Source organism: Pleurodeles waltl, chromosome 2_2 (genome assembly GCF_031143425.1).
Source record: "Pleurodeles waltl isolate 20211129_DDA chromosome 2_2, aPleWal1.hap1.20221129, whole genome shotgun sequence".
Lineage (NCBI taxonomy): Eukaryota > Metazoa > Chordata > Amphibia > Caudata > Salamandridae > Pleurodeles > Pleurodeles waltl.
In genome coordinates, this window is record NC_090439.1 from 1128749660 (window position 1) to 1128771956 (window position 22297).

The following is a 22297-nucleotide window of genomic DNA, read 5'->3' on the forward strand; positions in this document are numbered from 1 at the left end:
TGCTTCCAGTCACCCTTTAGTCCCTTTACAGCACCAAGAGTCAGGGATTGCTACTGCACCAGCGAGATGGTTTCTGCTGCAGGTCACAGTAAGCGAAGTGTTTTTCTAGTGAATGTCTTGGTCCGCATCCATGTCAGGCTTGGATGCTTTGTGATGTTGTGGGTCCCTTGCGAAGTAGTAGAGCTGGCCCTGGTAGCATGCAGTTGAGTGTCAAAGGCACAGCTTGCAAACAGCAGTTTCTAGTACCATCTCGATGTTGGGAAGGCTCTTCGGTGGAAATCCAAGGTATTCAACGGATGGGAGACCGAGATAGATTTTCTTCCATGTCTTTTCTCTCTGTATTTTGCCTGTTAGTTTGACTTGAACTTGCAAGATCTAAGATTACTCTGAATAGTATACCAGGGCAGGCAGATCTCGAACCGGTAAACAGTGAGGAGGAAGGCAGGAGCTGCACAGGTTCAGAAATGGAGGTGGTGGAAAGGCCATGTCACCACACTTGCGAACACTTCTAAAATTACAGCTGCTATACCTCTGATCCAAAGGCGTTTGATACTCAGAAAACACATTCTACACACACACTCCGGGTGGGCAAAGGAGTTATTGGCCTTCCAGAATTTTATATATTGCTCCAAAAAAGGCACTTAAACTCTACAGAGAGACTAATTTATATATATGAAGAAAACTAAGCTCACCATGATGGCCGTGAAATCCCTAAACCTGCTATTTCCTTGGAGATACAGTACATACTTAGGACAGTGTGCTTAACCTGTAATATGTTTCGTTATTGCAACCTCGGTTACCTAGCAGAGAAACTGAGGGAGTCATTACGACCTCAGCAGTCTTTTCGCAAGACCGCGAGGTACCGGCGGTCTTCCGCGCCGCCTATTATGACCGCTGGCAGCCCCCGTCCTTTTTCGTACGGAAAGCCGCCAGCAGCCATACTGGCGGACGGCGGGAAAGTGGAGGTTGCTCAACCTCCACCGCCACGTCAGCAGAACACCGCCCACTGAATCACATCCCATGATTCGGTGTGGCGGTGTTCTGGTGACGGTGTTCTGGTGGCGGAGCTGCCCCCATGGATCCCGTCCCCTCCCGGAGGATCAACAGACAAGGTAAGTTGATCATCCGTTAGGGAAGGGGGTGGGAGGGTGTTGTGTGTTGTGTGCGTGCATGGGGGTGTGCGTGTGGGAGTGTAGAGGGGGTGAGTGAGTGAGTGTATGCGTGCAGGGGGGTGTTGTGTGTATGGGAAATGTGTGCAGGTAGGACAGTGTGCATGTATGTGTGCGGATATGTGTTGTCGGGGTGTATGTGTGCGTGTAGGGGTGTGTATATGTGCATGTTCAGGGTGTCTGCGTGTAGGGGTGTGTTTATATGTGCATGGTCGGGGTGGGGAGGGGGTTGTGGCACCTTTGGGGGTGGCAGGGAGGTGTGGGGAGGATTCGTGGGGGGTAGCGGGGGTGGGGGAGACCCCTATCAGTGCCAGGGAAAGAATTCCCTGGCACTGATAGTGCCTACCGCAATGGATCTCATGGCGGGTCCCAACCACCCGAGATCCATGGCGGTATGCAGGGTCCTGATACCGTTGGCGGTCTAGTGACGACCGCCGGGGTGGAGACCGCAATCTCCAGCCCAGCGGTCTTCACCGCCATGGCGGTCGGAATGGTGAAGTGGCGGATGACAAATTCCATTTTTTTTCCGGCTGGCCTGTTTGCGGTCTTACCGCCGCTTTGCCACCGACCGCCAGGGTCGTAATGAGGGCCTTAATGTCTTAAGAAAAGTCATACATGCCAGAAACAAAGAAAAACTGGTGCTTGAAATCCTGAAATTCAGAAAGCAAGAACATCTTAGTGTGTCCATGTGGTGAGGAGTTCGAAGAATCTGGAATAACATTCTTCAGACCCGGGGAAGGCCCCTTCTTTCTTCACAAAAAGGGAGAAATGGAATCCCTCTTATCCAAATGTTAAATTTCTTATCCTAATAATCTGGGTGTAAGAGAAAGGCTTACCTTCCTTGCAGTGGGCACCTCAAGCTTGACAGCAGTGGTTCCTTCCTGGAAATGCAGTCTTTCTGAATTAAGTCCTAATATTTATATCTCTTATGTCGCCCACTTACTGTTCCCCTACTGTGAGTCTTTCTTCCAAGCTGGACTGTTTACGTATATTGCTCATTACTGATACCCGTTAAAGCTAATTTTCTTGCTCTGTTCTCAATGCGATAAACATTTCAAGGCGTTGCTGCTAAAGCCACGAGTCCTTGCCACCACCCTGTAATCTCGTAAGGACAGTGGGTGGGCCACATTATGGGGCTCCCGATTTCCAGGCCTCGGCATGGGGCTCTTCAGGGGTCCATCGGAATCAGTTTATAGAAATAAGGGGCCACCAGACTTATATCAGTTGAAACTGAAACCCAAAAATGATAGCATGTGGGGGGTGGTAGTCACACCCCTGATCTTCGTACCTACACCCCCCCCCCCCCCCCCCCCCCCATTCGCTCTAGATGTCTTGGACCAAGAACCCTGTGTCTAAGGTGTAAAGCAAGCTTATTAGTTTAGCAAGCATTGTGATGAAAGGTATTTATTTGAGAGTAGAATGATTGACAATAGACGCATCTACATGAGCTTTTGTGCTGTCAGTGAATACCTGGTAGTGTGTATCATCCTGTGTGCTAGAGCACCCTGGCATTATAAAACAGTTTCCAGAATATCTCAGGCAGACCTGGTGTAGTTGCATGAAGTCTTCTGGAGATGGGCAGCTAAAGCAGGGAGATGTATAGTAGGCAGGACATCTCTTAGACAGAACAACAGCAGGCAAGGACTCGTGCACGTAGACAATTAGCAGGTGTGAGGTCTGCTGCAGATAACTGTTAAATGTAGATCTGGTACAAAAAGACGGCTGTAGAAGACAGCATCTACGATTATAGAAGGCATACCTGGTCTGGTAGATGTCCGCAGAAGGCATGATGTTTGGTGCAGGCATGAGGCCAAGTGATGATACTGACATAGCATTAGTAAGCATGGAATCCGATACAGCTATTGCAGGCCGATCTGGCGCAGACAGCTGTAACAGGCTTGCAAATTGATGCAGACACACAAATAACAGGGAAAGCCGGTGCAGGCAGACACTTGTAGCAGGCGTGAGATATGACGCATATGGTCATCTACGGTGGATGATCTGCTGCAGACAGACACCTATATCTGGCCTGAGATCTGGTGCAGACACTCTAGCAGGGATGAGTTTGGATACAGCTATACACATAAAGCTGGTAGATCTGATGCAGGCAGACAGCTATAGCAGGCATGAGTTGGTTAGGTAGATAACTCTACACGTCATGTAGTGTGCAGACTGACAGGAGTACCAGTGCACATAACTATAGCTGGCAGACAGCTGTAGAATACAAATCCAGTGCGGGCAGACAACCACGGAACACAGGAGTTGTGGTGTAAGGGACCTGTAAAGGAGATAGGATCTACTGTATGCAGACCACTAATGCAGATTCGGAATATGTTGCAGGTGACAACCCGACTGCTTGCGGTGAGGTAGGACATTTGGTAGATGTTGCCTGCTAAATAGATGTGATGCAGCCATGAAAAGGTGCACCTCCTTCAGTCAATCTAGTCGAATTTAATTTCAGAATGAAGTCAATGGAAAGTTGTTTGGAGTTTCACTTGCCAAGTGTTGAAAACCAGCTGGGCGTTTTTGGAGTTATTTATTGTGTTCAAACACTCATCTTCTGTTCCTCCACCTCAGGTCATGATAGAATTTGATTTACGTGAAGCAGTCTTGAAACCGGATACAATGTCAATAACACAGGCTATTTAAAGAGGTCATCAACACAAGTAGATTTTTTTGTACCACTCTCCTCCACATTTTAATCCTTCCGTCTGGCCGTATTATCACATTTTTATGTGGAAATGATTCTAGTACAAATGTAAAAAGTACATCTTGTTCATTAAAAAGCTCTCTGATTTAGAGTTTGGCAGATGCAGGCTATCTGCCAAAAAGGAGGTGGCAGGTATCCCAACTGCCTTAGTGCCCGGGTGCACAGATATGTGAACAGTAAAAATAGGGCAGCCAGGACAACCACTGCTTTTTGGCGAATGTCTAGCACCTGGGAGACTCCAAAAGTAGGCCTGAAGTTGTAGTGCAAGAGTATATCCCTTAAAAAACTGTTTGTGGAGAATTTGTTGTTGCTCCTAGAAGCCTCCAGCACTGAAAGTGGAGGTGATGAAGGAGTGCGCACTCTGAGACAACTTCAGCCTTGCATTATGCAGGGCTTAAGGGTGATTCCCCTCCCATTCAACGAGCCCATAAAAAACTCAGAACCTGCTAAAATTATGTCTGAGATTGAAGGGGGAGCTAATTCTTCAGTCCTATGTAAAGGAAAGCAAGCAGTGAATGTAATGTTGGTTAAGGGCATGCAGTAATACCGGACAGAGCAGAACATCAAGTGTGCCTTGGCAGAAGTAGGTATCCCTTTGTATTCAGAGTATGGAGTTCTTATGAAAGATCATCCTTGTTGCAGCGACTCAGAAGGCAGGAACATGTGTAGAGACCACGTTGGCTGTGCTGTAGAACTCTGACATTATTGCATTTGTAGACTGACACATCCTTTACAGCAGTGAAGCTGTTATACGTAATTACCTCTTGTTGGACCTGGCTTTTTGACAGGGTCATCCCCCAACTTTTTGCCTTCCTCCTTCTCTTTTTCTGACCTCATTTTTGCTGGTTTTTAGACTCTGCGCACTTTACCACTGCTAACCAGTGCTAAAGTGCATATGCTCTCTCCCTTAAAACATGGTAACCTTGAATCCTACCTGATTGGACTATTAATTTACTTATAAGTCCCTAGTAAGGTGCACTTTATGTGCATAGGGCTGGTAAATTAAATGCTACTAGTGGGCCTGCAGCACTGGTTGTGCCACCCACTTAAGTAGCCCCTTTTCCTTGTGTCAGGCCTGCCATTGCAAGGCCTGTGTGTGCAGTTTCACTGCCACCTCGACTTGGCATTTAAAAGTACTTGCCAAGCCTAGAACTCCCCTTTTTCTACATATAAGTCACCCTTAATGTGTGCCCTAGGTAACCCCTAGAGCAGGGTGCTGTGTAGATAAAAGGCAGGACATATACCTGTGTAGTTATATGTCCTGGTAGTGTAAAACTCCTAAATTCGTTTTTACACTACTGTGGGGCCAGCTTCCTTCATAGGCTAACATTGGGGCTGCCCTCATACACTGTTGAAGTGGCAGCTGCTGATCTGAAAGGAGCAGGAAGGTCATATTTAGTATGGCCAGAATGGTAATACAAAATCCTGCTGACTGGTGAAGTCGGATTTAATATTACTATTCTAGAAATGCCACTTTTAGAAAGTGAGCATTTCTTTGCACTTAAATCTTTCTGTGCCTTACAATCCACGTCTGGCTGGGCTTGGTTGACAGCTCCTTGTGCATTCACTCAGACACACCCCAAACACAGGGTACTCAGCCTCACGTGCATACATCTGCATTTTGAATGGGTCTTCCTGGGCTGGGAGGGTGGAGGGCCTGCTCTCACACAAAGGACTGCCACACCCCCTACTGGGACCCTGGCAGACAGGATTGAACTGAAAGGGGACCTGGTGCACTTCTTAGCCACTCTTTGAAGTCTCCCCCACTTCAAAGGCACATTTGGGTATAAAACAGGGCCTCTGCCCTACCTCATCAGACACTTGCTGGAGAAGAAACCTGAACCAGAAACTACATCCTGCCAAGAAGAACTGCCTGGCTGCTCAAAGGACTCACCTGTCTGCTTTCTACAAAGGACTGCTGCCTTGCTGTTGCCCTGCTGTCTTGCTGAACTCTTGTCTGGCTGTGAAAGTGCTCTCCAAGGGCTTGGATAGAGCTTGCCTCCTGTTCCTTGAAGTCTCGGGACCAAAAAGACTTCTTCTTTTCACTTGGACGATCCGTGCGCCGAAAATTTCGACGCACAGCTTGTTTCGCGGCGAGAAAAACGCCGCACACCGACGCTGATCGACGCGACGCCCTCGGGACGATCGAGACTTCGACGCACAACCTCGCAAGGACAAAGCCGCCCGACTTTCCAGGAGAAATCGACGCGACGCCTACCGTGAGTGCGAAACTTTGACGCACGGCCTCGCAAGGACAACGCCGCCCGACTTCCAAGGAGAAATCGACGCGACGCCTGCCGTGAGACCAAAATTTCAACGCACGGCCTCGCAAGGACAACGCCGCCCGACTTCCAAGGAGAAATCGACGCGACGCCTACCGTGAGATCGAAACCTCGACGCGCAGCCCCGCAGAACGACGCGCAGCCGGAAAATAAGCAGGAGAATCCACGCACAGACCCGGGACATCTGGTAATCCCCGCGATCCACAAAAAGAGACTGTCTGCGCGCCGGAAAACGACGCCCGACTTCCCCGCGTGGAAAAGAACGACGCAAGTCTGTGTGTGCTGAGAGGAAATCGACGCACACACCCCTTTTTCCACGCATCTCTTCTCTTGTGGCCCTCTGAGGAGATTTCCCACCAGAAACCAGGTACTCTGTGCTTGAAAGACACTTTATTGCTTTTTAAAGACTTAAAGACACTTAATATCACTTTTCAGTGATATCTTTACAAATTCGTATTACAACTTTGATCGTTTTGACCTGAAGATACCCAGATAAATATTATATATTTTTCTAAATACTGTGTGGTGTATTTTTGTGGTGTTATGCTATGGTGTTGTATGATTTATTGCACAAATGCTTTACACATTGCCTTCTAAGTTAAGCCTGACTGCTCGTGCCAAGCTACCGGAGGGTGAGCACAGGCTGATTTTGGATTGTGTGTGACTTACCCTGACTAGAGTGAGGGTTCTTGCTTGGACAGAGGGCAACCTGACTGCCAACCAAAAACTCAATTTCTAACATTGGTGATCAGCGGTGAGGATAGGACTTGTATTTGTGCAGTGACATACAGTAGCTAAGTATTTCACTACCTACCCACAGTTGAAGGTCAACTTGGTTTTTATCTCTTTTTGCAAATCCGTTTTTTTTTCCTGACAATTTTCAAAAACGAAATCCTCACTCAACATGTCTCTGACTGGGTCTCAGACAGGGGACTTTGACCTAGTCCAGTTGGATACATATACGGTCAAACAACTAAGAGGATTCTGCAGGGCATTGAGGGTACCCACCCAAGGGGCCTCCAGAAAGGAGGACTTTCAAGTGGCGCTGAGGGCCTGGGCAGAAGCCCATTTAGAGGATGATGAGGAAGAGGAGCCAGAAAATGGCCCCTCAGAGGAATTTTCACTATCTGTGGATGGTGTTACCACTGCAATTGTGCACCCTTCCAGACCAGGGAGCAGTGTCTCTGGGCAAAGCCTGACCGCAGAGGAAAGGAGAGAAGAAAGGGAGTTCCAATTGCAAATGGCAAAATTGAAAATTGAGGCTCAACAGGAGGAGAGAAGGGCAGAAAGAGAAGCCAAACAAGCTGAGGCTGAAAGAGCTGCCAAACAGATTGAAGCTGAAAGAACAGCCAAACAGATTCAAGCAGAAGCTGAAAGGGCAGCCAAACAAGCGGAAGCTGAAAGAGCAGCCAAACAGGTGGAAGCTGAAAGAGCTCTGGCTGAAAAGAAACTATTGTTGGCTCATGAACTGAGTCTCAAGGAGCTGGAGATCAAGGCAAGACAGTCTGAATCCAGCAATAATGGTGGCAGCATACTGACAGGACCTGCTGGAGAAAAGAAGGTTCGTATACCCAAAAATGTGGTGCCCAGTTTTGTGGTGGGAGATGACATAGATAAATGGTTAGCTGCTTATGAAGTTGCACTAAGGGCTCATGAGGTTCCTGAAGGGCAATGGGGGGTAGCTATGTGGGGTTATGTACCGCCATTGGGGAGGGATACACTCCTCACATTGGATCAACCTGATCAAAACACATACCCACTTCAGAGAGCCATTTTACTTGCCAAGTTTGGGCTGACCCCTGAGGGATACCGTCAGAGGTTCAGGGACAGCACCAAACAAACCACACAAACATGGGTAGATTTCTTTGACTTCTCCAGTAAGGCACTGAATGGATGGGTGCGGGGCAACAAAGTAACTGATTATAAAGGTTTATATGACTTGATTCTGAGAGAGCATATGCTTAATACTACTTTTACAGAGTTGCGCCAGCACTTAGTGGATAGTAAGCTGACTGATCCCAGGAAGCTTGCTGAGGAGGCGGACCTCTGGGCAAGCACCAGAGTGTCCAAAAAGGTATCTGGGAGTGACCCCGAGAAGGGTAGTTCCGGTTCCCCCCAACAAAGTGAGGGGGAGGTTAGAGATGACCCAGACGAGTTCCAGAGTAAGGGGGGAAGAAAGGGTTCCCATACCCCCTCTGAGAAACAGGGTTGGGGTTCTGGTGGGCAGTGGCCCAAAGTATCCCATTTCCAACCCCGCTGCTTTGAGTGTTCCCAGATAGGACACAGGAAGGGGGACTCTGTCTGTCCAAAGAACTCACCCCATATTGGGACCTCTACAGGGGTGGCCAATGTGGCCTTAGGGGAATGTCGTCCCCAGGGGCAGGTCGTAGACCATGCCTTCATCTCCTTCAGTTGGGAGGTGGACTCAGAGGGTAAACTGGTGATCCCTGAGGGTGGGAGTCGTCACTTCCACCAGGTGGGAGTGAATGGGATCCCAGTCACCGCTCTGAGAGACACGGGGGCTAGTCTTACCATGATTGTGGAGAGACTAGTGTCACCAGAGCAGTACACCGGACAGGTGTGTAGAGTGACTCCAGCCATTGGGGAAGATTTCTTCCGCCCCATGGCCCGGGTGTCCCTAGAGTGGGGTGGGGAGGTGACCCAGAGGCGGGTCATAGTTAGTCCCCAGCTGCCCATTGACTGCATTCTGGGGAATGAGTTTCCCTTAGTGTCAGGAGAGCTGAGAGGGCCGACCCCCAAGGGTGCCCTAACAGTTCAGATATCGGGCGGTACCACTCCCCAGAGGAGGGTATGGAAGCCCAGATGGGGAGGCACGGGGAAAAAGGACTCACCCCTGCCCTCTGTTCAGCCTCAGAGTACAGACCCTGGGCTGAGGGACCAGTATCAGGGACCCACCCCATACCTGGTGAGAGTGGAGAAGGGGTGCCAGACCCCTGGGGTTACTACCCCCCATTCTGGGATGCTACAGGAATCCCTTGGGAGCTCCCTACCAGCCCCCCAGCTGGAGGAGAAGCTCAGCCAACTGCCCCCCTCCGGGTCTCCACCTAGCAGTGGATGGCCAGGGGCCTGGCTCATAACACTGACAGCTGTCAGTGGCATCTATTGGTTTCTGTCCTTGTGGGCAGAGTTTTCCCTGGGTTGGGGACAGAAGTCAGACCCAAGGAATGGAATGGGCCACATCACTTTGTTGGCCATGGTGATACTGTCTGCATACTGGGATACATCTGTAAGCAAATTAAAGTTAGGAGCTGTACAGATGGGGTCCTCAGGTGATGAGAAGGGTTCCCCATGGGCCAGATCAGTGGCCCCAGAGAGTATAGACAAAGAAGCCTCACTGAGTTCGGAAAAGCGTAGAACTGGCGAGTGCCCCTGCAGTAGTGGGCCATTGTCCATGTTCTATCGCCTTAAGCAGGGAAGTCCATCAGAGTGTTGATTAGTCTACCCTGGCTTTAGGCTGGGAGGGGGTCATGTTGGACCTGGCTTTTTGACAGGGTCATCCCCCAACTTTTTGCCTTCCTCCTTCTCTTTTTCTGACCTCATTTTTGCTGGTTTTTAGACTCTGCGCACTTTACCACTGCTAACCAGTGCTAAAGTGCATATGCTCTCTCCCTTAAAACATGGTAACCTTGAATCCTACCTGATTGGACTATTAATTTACTTATAAGTCCCTAGTAAGGTGCACTTTATGTGCATAGGGCTGGTAAATTAAATGCTACTAGTGGGCCTGCAGCACTGGTTGTGCCACCCACTTAAGTAGCCCCTTTTCCTTGTGTCAGGCCTGCCATTGCAAGGCCTGTGTGTGCAGTTTCACTGCCACCTCGACTTGGCATTTAAAAGTACTTGCCAAGCCTAGAACTCCCCTTTTTCTACATATAAGTCACCCTTAATGTGTGCCCTAGGTAACCCCTAGAGCAGGGTGCTGTGTAGATAAAAGGCAGGACATATACCTGTGTAGTTATATGTCCTGGTAGTGTAAAACTCCTAAATTCGTTTTTACACTACTGTGGGGCCAGCTTCCTTCATAGGCTAACATTGGGGCTGCCCTCATACACTGTTGAAGTGGCAGCTGCTGATCTGAAAGGAGCAGGAAGGTCATATTTAGTATGGCCAGAATGGTAATACAAAATCCTGCTGACTGGTGAAGTCGGATTTAATATTACTATTCTAGAAATGCCACTTTTAGAAAGTGAGCATTTCTTTGCACTTAAATCTTTCTGTGCCTTACAATCCACGTCTGGCTGGGCTTGGTTGACAGCTCCTTGTGCATTCACTCAGACACACCCCAAACACAGGGTACTCAGCCTCACGTGCATACATCTGCATTTTGAATGGGTCTTCCTGGGCTGGGAGGGTGGAGGGCCTGCTCTCACACAAAGGACTGCCACACCCCCTACTGGGACCCTGGCAGACAGGATTGAACTGAAAGGGGACCTGGTGCACTTCTTAGCCACTCTTTGAAGTCTCCCCCACTTCAAAGGCACATTTGGGTATAAAACAGGGCCTCTGCCCTACCTCATCAGACACTTGCTGGAGAAGAAACCTGAACCAGAAACTACATCCTGCCAAGAAGGACTGCCTGGCTGCTCAAAGGACTCACCTGTCTGCTTTCTACAAAGGACTGCTGCCTTGCTGTTGCCCTGCTGTCTTGCTGAACTCTTGTCTGGCTGTGAAAGTGCTCTCCAAGGGCTTGGATAGAGCTTGCCTCCTGTTCCTTGAAGTCTCAGGACCAAAAAGACTTCTTCCTTTCACTTGGACGATCCGTGCGCCGAAAATTTCGACGCACAGCTTGTTTCGCGGCGAGAAAAACGCCGCACACCGACGCTGATCGACGCGACGCCCTCGGGACGATCGAGACTTCGACGCACAACCTCGCAAGGACAAAGCCGCCCGACTTTCCAGGAGAAATCGACGCGACGCCTACCGTGAGTGCGAAACTTTGACGCACGGCCTCGCAAGGACAACGCCGCCCGACTTCCAAGGAGAAATCGACGCGACGCCTGCCGTGAGACCAAAATTTCGACGCACGGCCTCGCAAGGACAACGCCGCCCGACTTCCAAGGAGAAATCGACGCGACGCCTACCGTGAGATCGAAACCTCGACGCGCAGCCCCGCAGAACGACGCGCAGCCGGAAAATAAGCAGGAGAATCCACGCACAGACCCGGGACATCTGGTAATACCCGCGATCCACAAAAAGAGACTGTCTGCGCGCCGGAAAACGACGCCCGACTTCCCCGCGTGGAAAAGAACGACGCAAGTCTGTGTGTGCTGAGAGGAAATCGACGCACACACCCCTTTTTCCACGCATCTCTTCTCTTGTGGCCCTCTGAGGAGATTTCCCACCAGAAACCAGGTACTCTGTGCTTGAAAGACACTTTATTGCTTTTTAAAGACTTAAAGACACTTAATATCACTTTTCAGTGATATCTTTACAAATTCGTATTACAACTTTGATCGTTTTGACCTGAAGATACCCAGATAAATATTATATATTTTTCTAAATACTGTGTGGTGTATTTTTGTGGTGTTATGCTATGGTGTTGTATGATTTATTGCACAAATGCTTTACACATTGCCTTCTAAGTTAAGCCTGACTGCTCGTGCCAAGCTACCGGAGGGTGAGCACAGGCTGATTTTGGATTGTGTGTGACTTACCCTGACTAGAGTGAGGGTTCTTGCTTGGACAGAGGGCAACCTGACTGCCAACCAAAAACTCAATTTCTAACACCTCTGTATCCCTTTTTATTGATCCAGCCCTTATTTCCAGATTAGATACTTCCCCAAAGACAGGAATTCTGAGCTGCTAAAATGAAGCTCCATTAATCCAGTGCAGATCGCTAAGACGTGCTGGTATTATCTGCGTCCTTCTCTCTCCGGCAAGAAGGAACGTTGTGGAGGCAGGAATACTGCAGTGCTTTTTGTCTGTTTCTTTCTCCTCCTTAACCTCCGTGATGGGCAAGAGAGATGATTTTGTGGTATGTCCTTCTGGACTTTCTCAACCATTTGTTGCTGCTGTGGAGCAAAGCCTGATGCTGTACCCATCCTACAAAGTGGTAGGAACTTTAGTTTGGTGGTGGGTTGAATGCAAGCAGGAGGATGTTTGATTCCCTTGCATCTTCTGGCATCCGTACCAGACGGGCAGGCTTGGAACGGGGCAAAAGAAAGCTCTTTGAAGTTCCTGTCTCAGGAGATGGGACCCACCTCTGAAATAAGAGCCGTTGTAAGGTGGAGTTGGACTTGGGTTAGTCGAGCTAATGGTTAAGTGATCACCCGCTAACTCTAGAGTAATGAATAGCTTCACTGCCAACGACTTTCTCATTCACACATAAACTGCATGGAACAAAAGGATGAGGATCAGAGCTGACCAATGAAGCATGTTAAAGCGAACTTTCAGCAAACTCACTGAGAGACATCAGTTGTCCTATGTCTTCGATTCATTCATTGAAGATGCCTCACGGATTGTGGCTTGTGACAGATCTCTCTTTATGATGCTTCTCGTAACAAAGACAAAAACTCTCTTTTCAGTCTCAGGAGGACAGTACTGCATGGTGAGGTGATTGCTTGGAGGACTAGGACACTCTTGCACCCTATGTCTGTTGCTGACACATTGTCTAAGTGACCATCCAAGCGGGTTCCAAAATAACACGCAGCAGAGAGGGTGAAGGTGTTTCCATCATGGTCTGCAGTTATAGGTCCCAGAAAAGTTTATGGAACATCTGAAGATGATTCCATGGGCTGTGAGAAATGTTGAAACCACCAGCTTTGAATGCAAATTGAAGTGGGGTTTAATAAGAAGACTCTACAGACCTAGAAACATGGTTTCTTTTGTCTGTCTTACTAGATCTTTCTGAAAGAAGGTAAAACATCCTGCCAATGGCCAGAAAAGCCCCAACACATTTCAGCAGGGTGAGAAGAGGCAGGGGTGATTGAGCAAGTGGTATTAGGAGTGTGAGAGAAGCAGGAGACAAGGCAGGGAGTGCTAGATTTAAGAGTAAATAAAATAAAGCCATGAAAATCTCTCACATTTAAAGGATAATACATTTAGTTAAACTGGACTAGAGATGAAATGTAAGATCGTAACCTTTTTGAAATAAAGTAATTTGGGTAGAGAATATTTAACATGCACTTTTCAGAGTGATACAGTGGTGCTGGAAGGATAGGATGGAGTTTTAGCCATCAAGTGCTGAAAGATGTGTGTTTTGGCATGTTGGATTTTTTTATCTTTGTGTGGTTGGGCACAGGTGAGATGCAGCATGGTATTGTTGTTGGGAAGGGTCTCTGGCCCAGCAGAGAGATTTAGTCATGGATTGCAAAGCTTCATCTGGGTAAGAACTGACATTTAGAGAGCTCTTTTGTAGAAGGAAGTGCAGTGTACTGGAAGCTTTGAGCTGGAGGGGCATAGAGGCACATGGCGTGGGAGCACTGCTCATGGGAAATAGAAATGATTCCAGAATTCCTTTGTGATATTCCAAAAACATACATCTCTAGGCCCAGTACAGATTTGTATATCCTTTAGTTTAGGCCAGACATGATCAAATGAGAAGATCAGCAAGTTCCAAACCACTGAGTAGGAGATCTAACTTCAGGAACCTGTAAAGAACATTTCTTAACTGGGCACAATGCTTACGGTATGGCTAGGTGGTGGGCTACAAGACCTATATTCATAAGGGTTAAGATTGATTCTTGCAGCTGTTTCTACTTCCCACTTGGAGAGTGAGCCTTTGCTGTTCTCCTTTTCTCCAGCAGGTGTGTGACCACCATGCCTGACCTCCATCCAGAATGGACCACCGCAGTCTCACACTTTCTTTTGTCCACTGTGGCTGTCCACTCGGCAACCTGCACTTTTGAGGTGAGTGGAAAAGTGGAGTTCTCATCAGCGCCAGGAGCCGCTTGCCGAAAGAGTGGGAGGATTCCAGACAGTGGGCTGCTTAATGTTAAGTTCAAATAGTTAATATTATTGTGTGCTTCCAAAGAGGACCCACATTGTATTTTGAAGATACCCGCAGTGTGGTTGGATTTCTTACCCGCTACCCTCAGGTTTGAGATGTTCTCTGAATTCGGTCCCTATTGTAGTTAACTAAATTTAAAAAGGCAGCTATATCTAATAAGTATAAAGCTCCAAAGCAAGATGCTTCAGTCTTCTGTAACATGCATGTCCAGTAGGGCCATGTGGCCATTTGAACCAAGAATCTAGTTTGGCCCCATATCAAATTCAGACACAGGATAGTTCTTGCCACTCCCTGGCAATTGCTGTCAGCATGTAAAGCTTGTCCCAAGTCACCCATGTTTCCAAAGGATCCCTTCATGCATGATTCTGTTGTCACTCTATCCATAGTCACACTACAGACCCCTCCTAGGACTCATCTGCAACCTTTGTATCTCAGCTAGTGGTGCGCACACAGCCCCCCCCATTAATTGGTCACCAACGAAACGCCTGCAGTTTAGCGCATGAAGTATGGTATATGGCAAATAACCTACAAACACTGCTAAAACTACCAAGGTGGCAAACTAGTTGTCTTTACCGCAACCACTAGGAAGTTTCTGATCTCCTGGAAACTGCAGAACTTGATATGGTATTTCCCACAGAAACTTAATGAAAGGGCAATTCCCACCTGGAAATTCTGTTTGCCATTCCCGCTGGGTAAACTAGGTGGAGGACTATCTATTATTTACTCCTTCTTAAAGTTTTCCCTAGCTGAAAGCCCCCAGCCCCTTATTTCAAAAGCTTTCTCTTTACTATTTCTATCAATTCAAACACCTTGCTCTCGTCTTTCTAGGTATATCGCCCTGCTGGCTCTCCAAAGCCCTGTTTGCAGCTTCTTTTTCAGAATACATAGCCCCCTACGCCCTCAGATTCTCCAATTTGAGCGTCTTAAGGGACATAGACAATCCCCATGATGCTGCGGCTATGGCGCTCGTGGAGGTATTAGCCTCTTTCGTTCTCAGTCAACTGATTTCCTCTCCAACCCACCCCACAGGACACACACCCTTGATACGATTTTCTGCAGCTTCCCTAGATTCACTCCTCTGACCTCCTTTCTTGGGGTGTAGTCAGATCTTTGGGAAGTCTATTTCTGTTTCCATTTCCAGTACAATCATAGGCATACTTCTAATAATTCAGCCATGAGCACTTATCACTGGAATCAGTCTGAGCTCTTACAATCTCATGGTTGCTCCACAAAATGTTGCTCTCTCTCAAACCAATGATCCAACCACTATTGCCATTTTTACAAAAGTGGTTCTCAGGCTCGCCACATGTGATTGACCACAACCATGCTTTTTGCCCTTGTCGCCCCAAGCCCTCTTTCCCTTGGTACATAGATGATTTGCCAATCACTGGGAGATGCTGCAAACACCTAGAATGTTTGTGAAGCACCTTATACTCAGCCGAAGCAAAGTCTATTAGCGATGTCGCCCTCAAAAGATAACATAAAGATATCCAAGCAGCTCACAGATCCTTCTTTTCCTCCACAATCACATCAACCAGTAATGCTCTCCGCAGTCTTCTCCAATGTCAAAAGCTTTCTCCAGCCTTCTGCATTTAATAATGCTGTCATCCCCTCCCAGAAACTATGCCATGCCCTCTCCACCATTTCCACAGTAAGATCTCCATTCAAGCCAACATTTGTGCTCAACTTCCTATAGCGTGTGTGTTCATCCAAGTGTGTGCTGTTCCCTTCAAGGGCCCATCCCTTCCTCAATTTCAACTTCCAGAGTCTGGGTCTGTCACCGCTCTCCTCTCGCTGGTAAAATCGGGCTCCCCTGTTGACCTATACCCTCCTCATCTCATCACCCTAGCCCCAAAAATCATTGACCTTGCCCGCATTTGTAAAGCCTTCTTAACATCGGCCACTGTCTTAAGATGAGAACATCCTGTTGTCACCCCCTCACTGTAGAAACCATCTGCAAATTACTCAGATCTCAAAAACTACTGTCCCACCTTGTTGCTGCCCTGCCCTTCCAAAATCTTTGAGAAACACGTCAACAGCCAATTATCTTCTTATTTAGAGCGTAATAATTTTCTAAACCACACCCAGGGCACAGCACCGAGACCGCTATGTTGGCAGCCACTGAACGCATCTGACACACCTTGATGAAAGCAGCAATGCAGCACTGATTCTATTATACCTGCATGCCACCTTTAGTACAGTATCCCATCCCATCCCATACTCATATCCAGATTACATGAGCTAGAAATTTGCCTGAAAGCACTGAAGTGGTTACCCTCCATTCTCAACAGTCCGTCTCCCTAGCAGTGTGGTTTACATCATGTTAGTAACTCTCCAGCTCCCTAGAAGTAGCTCTCAGAAATAAAGACATTAAGTCTCATTAAGAATATATGTGCTGAATAAAGAAGTCATCACTGCTTATCTCAAGACCCTTAGAGTGTCAGCCAGCCAAAACCACGGCAGGCTGTCGTGACCATGTTCAAACACACCCTGTGCCAGCGTACAGGGTCTGCCGCATGGCCTTCTGTCTCCACTCTCAATCTAGCAGTCACTAGGAGATTTGTCATGTTGTAGTGCCTGCTCTGGCCGTCACACAGTGAGTGTCAACAATGGGCAAAGAAAGAAGATTGCCAGGAGTAGCTGGAGTAGTACCCAGCGTGGGCTCATCGAAGTGTTGGACTGCAGCAGCTATGTGTGTGGTGGGTGTAAGATCATCCCAGGAGCTGAGGAGATCTGGGTCAGGACCCATAACTGAGGCAAGTATGAAGAGGGAGAGAGCGAAAATGAATATTTATGTGTGTGTGTTTGTTACTGTAATTATGTCCCTCTCTAATAAGCAGTATTGATCCCTGAAGCTATGCCTGGTGTTAAGGACTACTAAAAGAATAGACTATCCCTATCATAAGGAGTTCCTCTCGGACACAGTTGTGCCCGGGTCATGGAATGAGAGGGGTAATGGCATTATTTTAAAGTGATAACATTTGCTATTTGCTCTGAAGGATTTTCTTGTAGCAAAAGTAGCTCTCGCTACAGAAAACGTTGACGACCTCTGCTTTAGCATCTTTTCAATCTTCTGCTGTTCCTGTTTCTTGTAGGCTCCAGAAGGGTTTATTGCCCAACCTTCAGGGGTTGGGCAATAAACCCACTAAACGTTTATGTCATTACCTTAGACTCCCTGCTACAGTCTTTTGTCTTCAGCATTATCTTGTATGCAGATGATAATCCAGATTGTTTTTAACATCTTTGACGGTTCATCTTTGATACAAAATACTCAAGTGTCTTTTCCTTCCTTACTTTGGACATGCGAAGAACTGTAACACACCCAATATTCACCCCTAGATTTGATTATTGCAACTCTTTATACCTGTAGTACTTTACTCATCTTATTCAATATCTTCGAGCGGTACAGAACGCTGCTGATCGCAGTATCCTGCATCTTCCGCCCTCTGGAGCCTGTCACCCCTCATCTTGCTAACTTGCTCTGAATGCCCCTTGCTAAAGCGACTCATTGTTAATCTGTGTCTGGTCTTTAAAGCCTTAAACAACGTAGGCCCATCTTACCTAGTCAATAGGTTTGTCTGCCACTTGCTAGTAAGGCCACTCAGTTCCACCTATTCTTCTGGTCATCTGTCCGCGCACACACCAGAAGCCACAGCCTCTCCCTCTTGGCAGCCGAAGTCTGGAACACTGTCGCTCTGGTTATCAAAAAGGCTTCCTCCCTCATCTGTTTCAAAAGAAATTTAAAACTGGGCTTTTCACTGTGTCTTAATTTTCTACAACTTTAGTGCTTCAGTTGTTCTCTAAGTGCTTTGATGCCCACTTTGGGGGCAATAGTTGAGCTTAAAAATCTAAATATTAATTATAAAGAAAGCTAGCGCAGCTCCAATTTTAGCTCCTTACATTTAGGTTGAAAGTATTCATACTGAAAACTGTCAATGAATTTGAGGCACGTACTGCTTCGAAGTACAGCCATCTTGAACCAGTAAATTGTATAAAAATGTGCCTTTCCAGTAATGTAATAATGCTTTTTCTGTGGTTTCCTATCAGTAACATACCACTGAAGATCATCTGAACCGTGCAGTAGTAACTCTTGACACATGTTTGGAGCTCTTCAGAAGAATGGAGCTTGGTTCATAATTTAAGTGAAATGAGTCCTTGGAAACTTAGGGTGGCGGGTCCTTCTTGCACAACAGAAAGACCACTATAAGTCGTTCCCTGGTTTGATGGAAGTCTTATCTTGGCATTAGGCGAGCAAAATTCCTCGACAGACTTCTTACTCCAGTAATGCCACTTTAGACTAACTCACCACAGTACTCGCCATGGTTGTTTGCGAAACATATATGCTTTTAAAACATGATGGGTGGGCAGTTAGTTAAGTATTTTATTGTAGTGCCTCAAGGCCTTGGGGAACATCTGCTGAAGAAATCAGTTTTCATTAAGCTAACAGATTGATGTGCTTGATGGTTTTAATTGAGAGCTTTGGGCATTGTAGCACCACCTCTGAAGTTTTGTAAGATGCATTGGATTTACTATTGAGGTCCCATACTGCCTTCTTGTGCAACATGCTTGTTCCTTGATGCAATTCAGGACAAGTCTCAAAACCCACCTCTTTCCCATTTTTCTGTCATCCTAAATTGTACTGCCCCACCACCCCCACCCCACCATGGTGCTGTGACACTTAGATTGTCCACGTAAATGCTTACCTCTGTTATGAATTCTTGGCTTTGTATCTTCTTTCAATTTACAGCACTTCACTGCTCTCTTGGGCAGGTTTGCACTTCATAAATACCTGCAATAAAATAAGTGTAGTTTAAAAATAAGTAAGCATTGTCTGTACCTGTCTAATTCTCATTTCTGGGGTAGTGGTCTGCATTTGACTTTACATTACATGTCCTGGACAGACCATGCCCATGAACTATACCTCTTTCTCTGTGGCACTTGTTACTAAATACTGAACAAGCATACATAAAGTTCTACCATCTCATGCCTTTATTGTCTTCTGTAAGCCTGACAATGACATCCAGATGTAGCTTAAACTAATTGGGAGAGCCGATGGGTGTTAAATCACTGCTGACTGACAGTGGCCCCAGAATCCTGGCACTTAAGTGGCTATTTATTGTCCTTGGCATGTCATCTTAGAAGAAAATCTCTCCGTTGTGCCATAGCCAACTCCCCCACAACCCCCAGTCTCCCTCTATACTGATGCAAAATCAGATCAGAGTTCATTATTTTAGTTAGTTAAAACCATAGCAATATTAACAACACAATCTAAAATAAATAAACTGAAAATACGTAAAATGAGCCGATACAGACCCTTTTATGGTTAATAATTTCAAAAGAAAAATTGGAAAGTGCACTTTAAGTGAGAGCAAACCCCTGTAATCTGCCCCCCAGGACAGGAGCATTCATTGTTCCATCACAGTCATTAACAGTTATTTTGTGGAGGCATCAAATGTGCGCCATTAGCAGGTATTTGATCAATTTACAATGTAATTGTGGATCGTCGGGGTTGAGGCTCGCGGTTATGGCGCCTCTTTCTACTGATGCCTTTGGATTACACTTACATTGGCAGTCATCATGTCCTGGCTTGGCTACTGGAACAGTATCTGCAGCGTGTTCACTGCCAACATTTTGAGCAACTTTCAATGTGCCCAAGACTACACCGCTCACTTTATTTTTGGTTTACAGAAGTCGGGTAACATACCGTTCATGAAGGTCTTATTCTGGTTTCCGACAAAACAATGCGGTGAATTTAGGTTTCAGCCCCTAACCGATAGAAGTCTGAATGGCTTTACACTGTGTGACCTTTTCACTTTATATATACCCTCTTGAGCCCTTCTGTCTGTCCCCCAGTTTACCATTGTTTGTTTTTATGTGTGGATAGTATGTTACCAAGGTTTCTTGCTCTCAAACTCTCACCAGCTGCCTCCTTGTCTCACACCTGACCACTGGGAGTTCAGAACAATATGAGTGTATCTTTCACGGTCAACATACAAATTGTAGATCATGTATTTCTTAGGGGTGGCGGGGGCACCTCCCCGTAGGTCATTAAGGACATTGTTTCCAGTCCTGGACTTTTGTGGGAGAGCCTTGTACATTATGCGTGCTTGTGGTCTCGTGTTTTCTTCACTGAACATATTAGACCAACATACCTGAAATCAGTGATTTGTAGATGAAATGTCTAGGACCGGAGGCAATGTTTATATTGACCTTAAGTGAGGCGGTCCACCTATGTATTTCATGTGCTCCGTCTCATGACAGACCCCAACCCACTGCGAGATTCCTCTATTTACCCACTCCTTTCGTGTTCTTGTAGACATGGAAGCAGTCATCTACTGGCGGAAGCACTATGTAAGAGCACTTAACCAGAAATAATCTGCTATGTATTAAAAAAATATTAATTTGTGCCCAGTTTGTAGCCTTACTGCCCAGTCAGCCTTTCTCTGTACTGGCCCATCAGTGACGATGCACTCTGGATGACGTGCGCCTCCCTCTTCCTCTAAACCTTCGCTTTATATTGATCTGATCCTGGCATGTTGACATGCAGGTCTTCATACTCCAAGATTAAGTTGCTGCTACTGCCAGGATGTCAAAATCCCATCAGGCAGGACCTTTGTGTTTCCTCCAGGCCCCTGTTGCTATTTGCAAAGTTTTTATTTACTTATTTTCAAGCCTCTATGTTCAATTTCTTGAAGTTTCCTTCAGTGGAAATTTGTTGTGACGCCTTATATTTTTCCAATTTGGTTTATATATTTGAGTCATATTGACCTACAAAGTCCAGTTGTACTCCAGTGCTACGGGCAAAGTTTTTTCAAAGTTGCTCTGCAAGATGAAGTTATTGGGTTCCAGATGGATAGAATCTACCATTTTGGGCTTTCTAAGTGACATGTCTGATGTTTAAGCAAGTTTAATTTATTGGAAAGAGATCCGGCTACTCAAACTGACCCATATGATTGCATGTGTAGTTTAACAGTAAATACCATTCTCCATGTCATCTAATCCACATTTTAGGTGGCCTGTCTTTGATTTTTTGCTACCTTTATATAACAAGCCATTGCTATGAACTCAGCTCTTTTTTTCTGCAGCATGTAAGTAACAAAAACAAAAGTTTGTCTCTAATACTTCTAGTAAGGGCTTCTATTTTTGAGAATTTATCAGTCTTTCATAGTATTTGGGTTTACGTTTGTGGGCCACAGCAACATGTTTATTCAACTTCACATTGCATCCTGTTTTTGTGTTTTTTTTGTCTTTTATTATATCACCACTTGTTTAAAGAGTGATTGAAGAAACAGGTTTGGCGTGTGCCTTCTTTCTTTTGGTTTTGCGGTCTGTGGGCCTTCTGAAGCAGTGGCAACCACCCTGACCTCAGTGGCTCACACAGTGAGACCGTATCAGTCTAATGCAGGTCCTGAGATGGGCATAACTGTAGGAGGAGGTTCTGTGCTCAGAGTTACCATTTCAAATCAGTATCTCAGGCCCAGATTGGGGACTAAAACACAGGACCTGGAAAGATCACATCCATTACCACATGTGATACTCGATTCCAGCCCCTTTGCTCTGTGCCTATTTTGCCTCCTTTGAGCAGAAGAAAAGTGTGCATTGAAAAGCATTCGGTTTTATTTGGTTTGTTACAGCATCCAGTAAAATTCAGACCTGTTGCCTTTATATATTAATAGTATAAGCTTTGTCAAGTAGATAAAGCTTACTCTAGCCAGAACTAAAAAGGCAGTTTTTAAAAAATGGCCCCTGCTGGAGTGTGGCTGTCAGCCAGACAAATAAGGTTAAGTAACCTGCAGTAGGCAACAGGTCTGAACCTGCTCCCCCACACTGCCTCGGAGGTCTCCTTACACTAGAGGGTTAATTTCCCAAGTCGCAAAACATCCCTCCAAGTTGTTGCTGCGGTCCCCTCCAAGCCCTGCAGACACTGAGAATTTGTAAAATGCCGAGTGACAGAAAACCTTCTGCCAAACTCCTTGAACTGTGCCCTTTCTTGCTGCTGATCTGTGGAATGCCATGTTCAATTTATTTATTTGATTGGGGACATTCTGTGAATCCTGAGTATGGAAACTTCATCAGTATTCTGTTACACAAACAGAAGAGCAGTGGTGCAGGTCATTGACAAGGTCAACACAAATGTAGAGGAGAAACATCCAAATAATATACTTAC

General features: G+C 46.5%; 1 protein-coding gene across 2 annotated transcripts in view; it reads left to right on the forward strand.

Moving 5' to 3' along the window:
- The window catches only part of ZFTRAF1 (zinc finger TRAF-type containing 1), a 180638-nt gene that overhangs the window by 5355 nt on the left and 152986 nt on the right, over nt 1-22297 (forward strand). The window contains exon 2 of one of the 2 annotated variants that reach the window (XM_069220996.1): nt 13925-14030. In XM_069220996.1, the coding sequence (XP_069077097.1) occupies nt 13941-14030 (90 nt within the window). In that variant the 5' untranslated portion in view covers nt 13925-13940. The remainder of the gene's footprint in view (nt 1-13924; nt 14031-22297) is intronic. The other variant, XM_069220997.1, reaches the window with a different exon arrangement.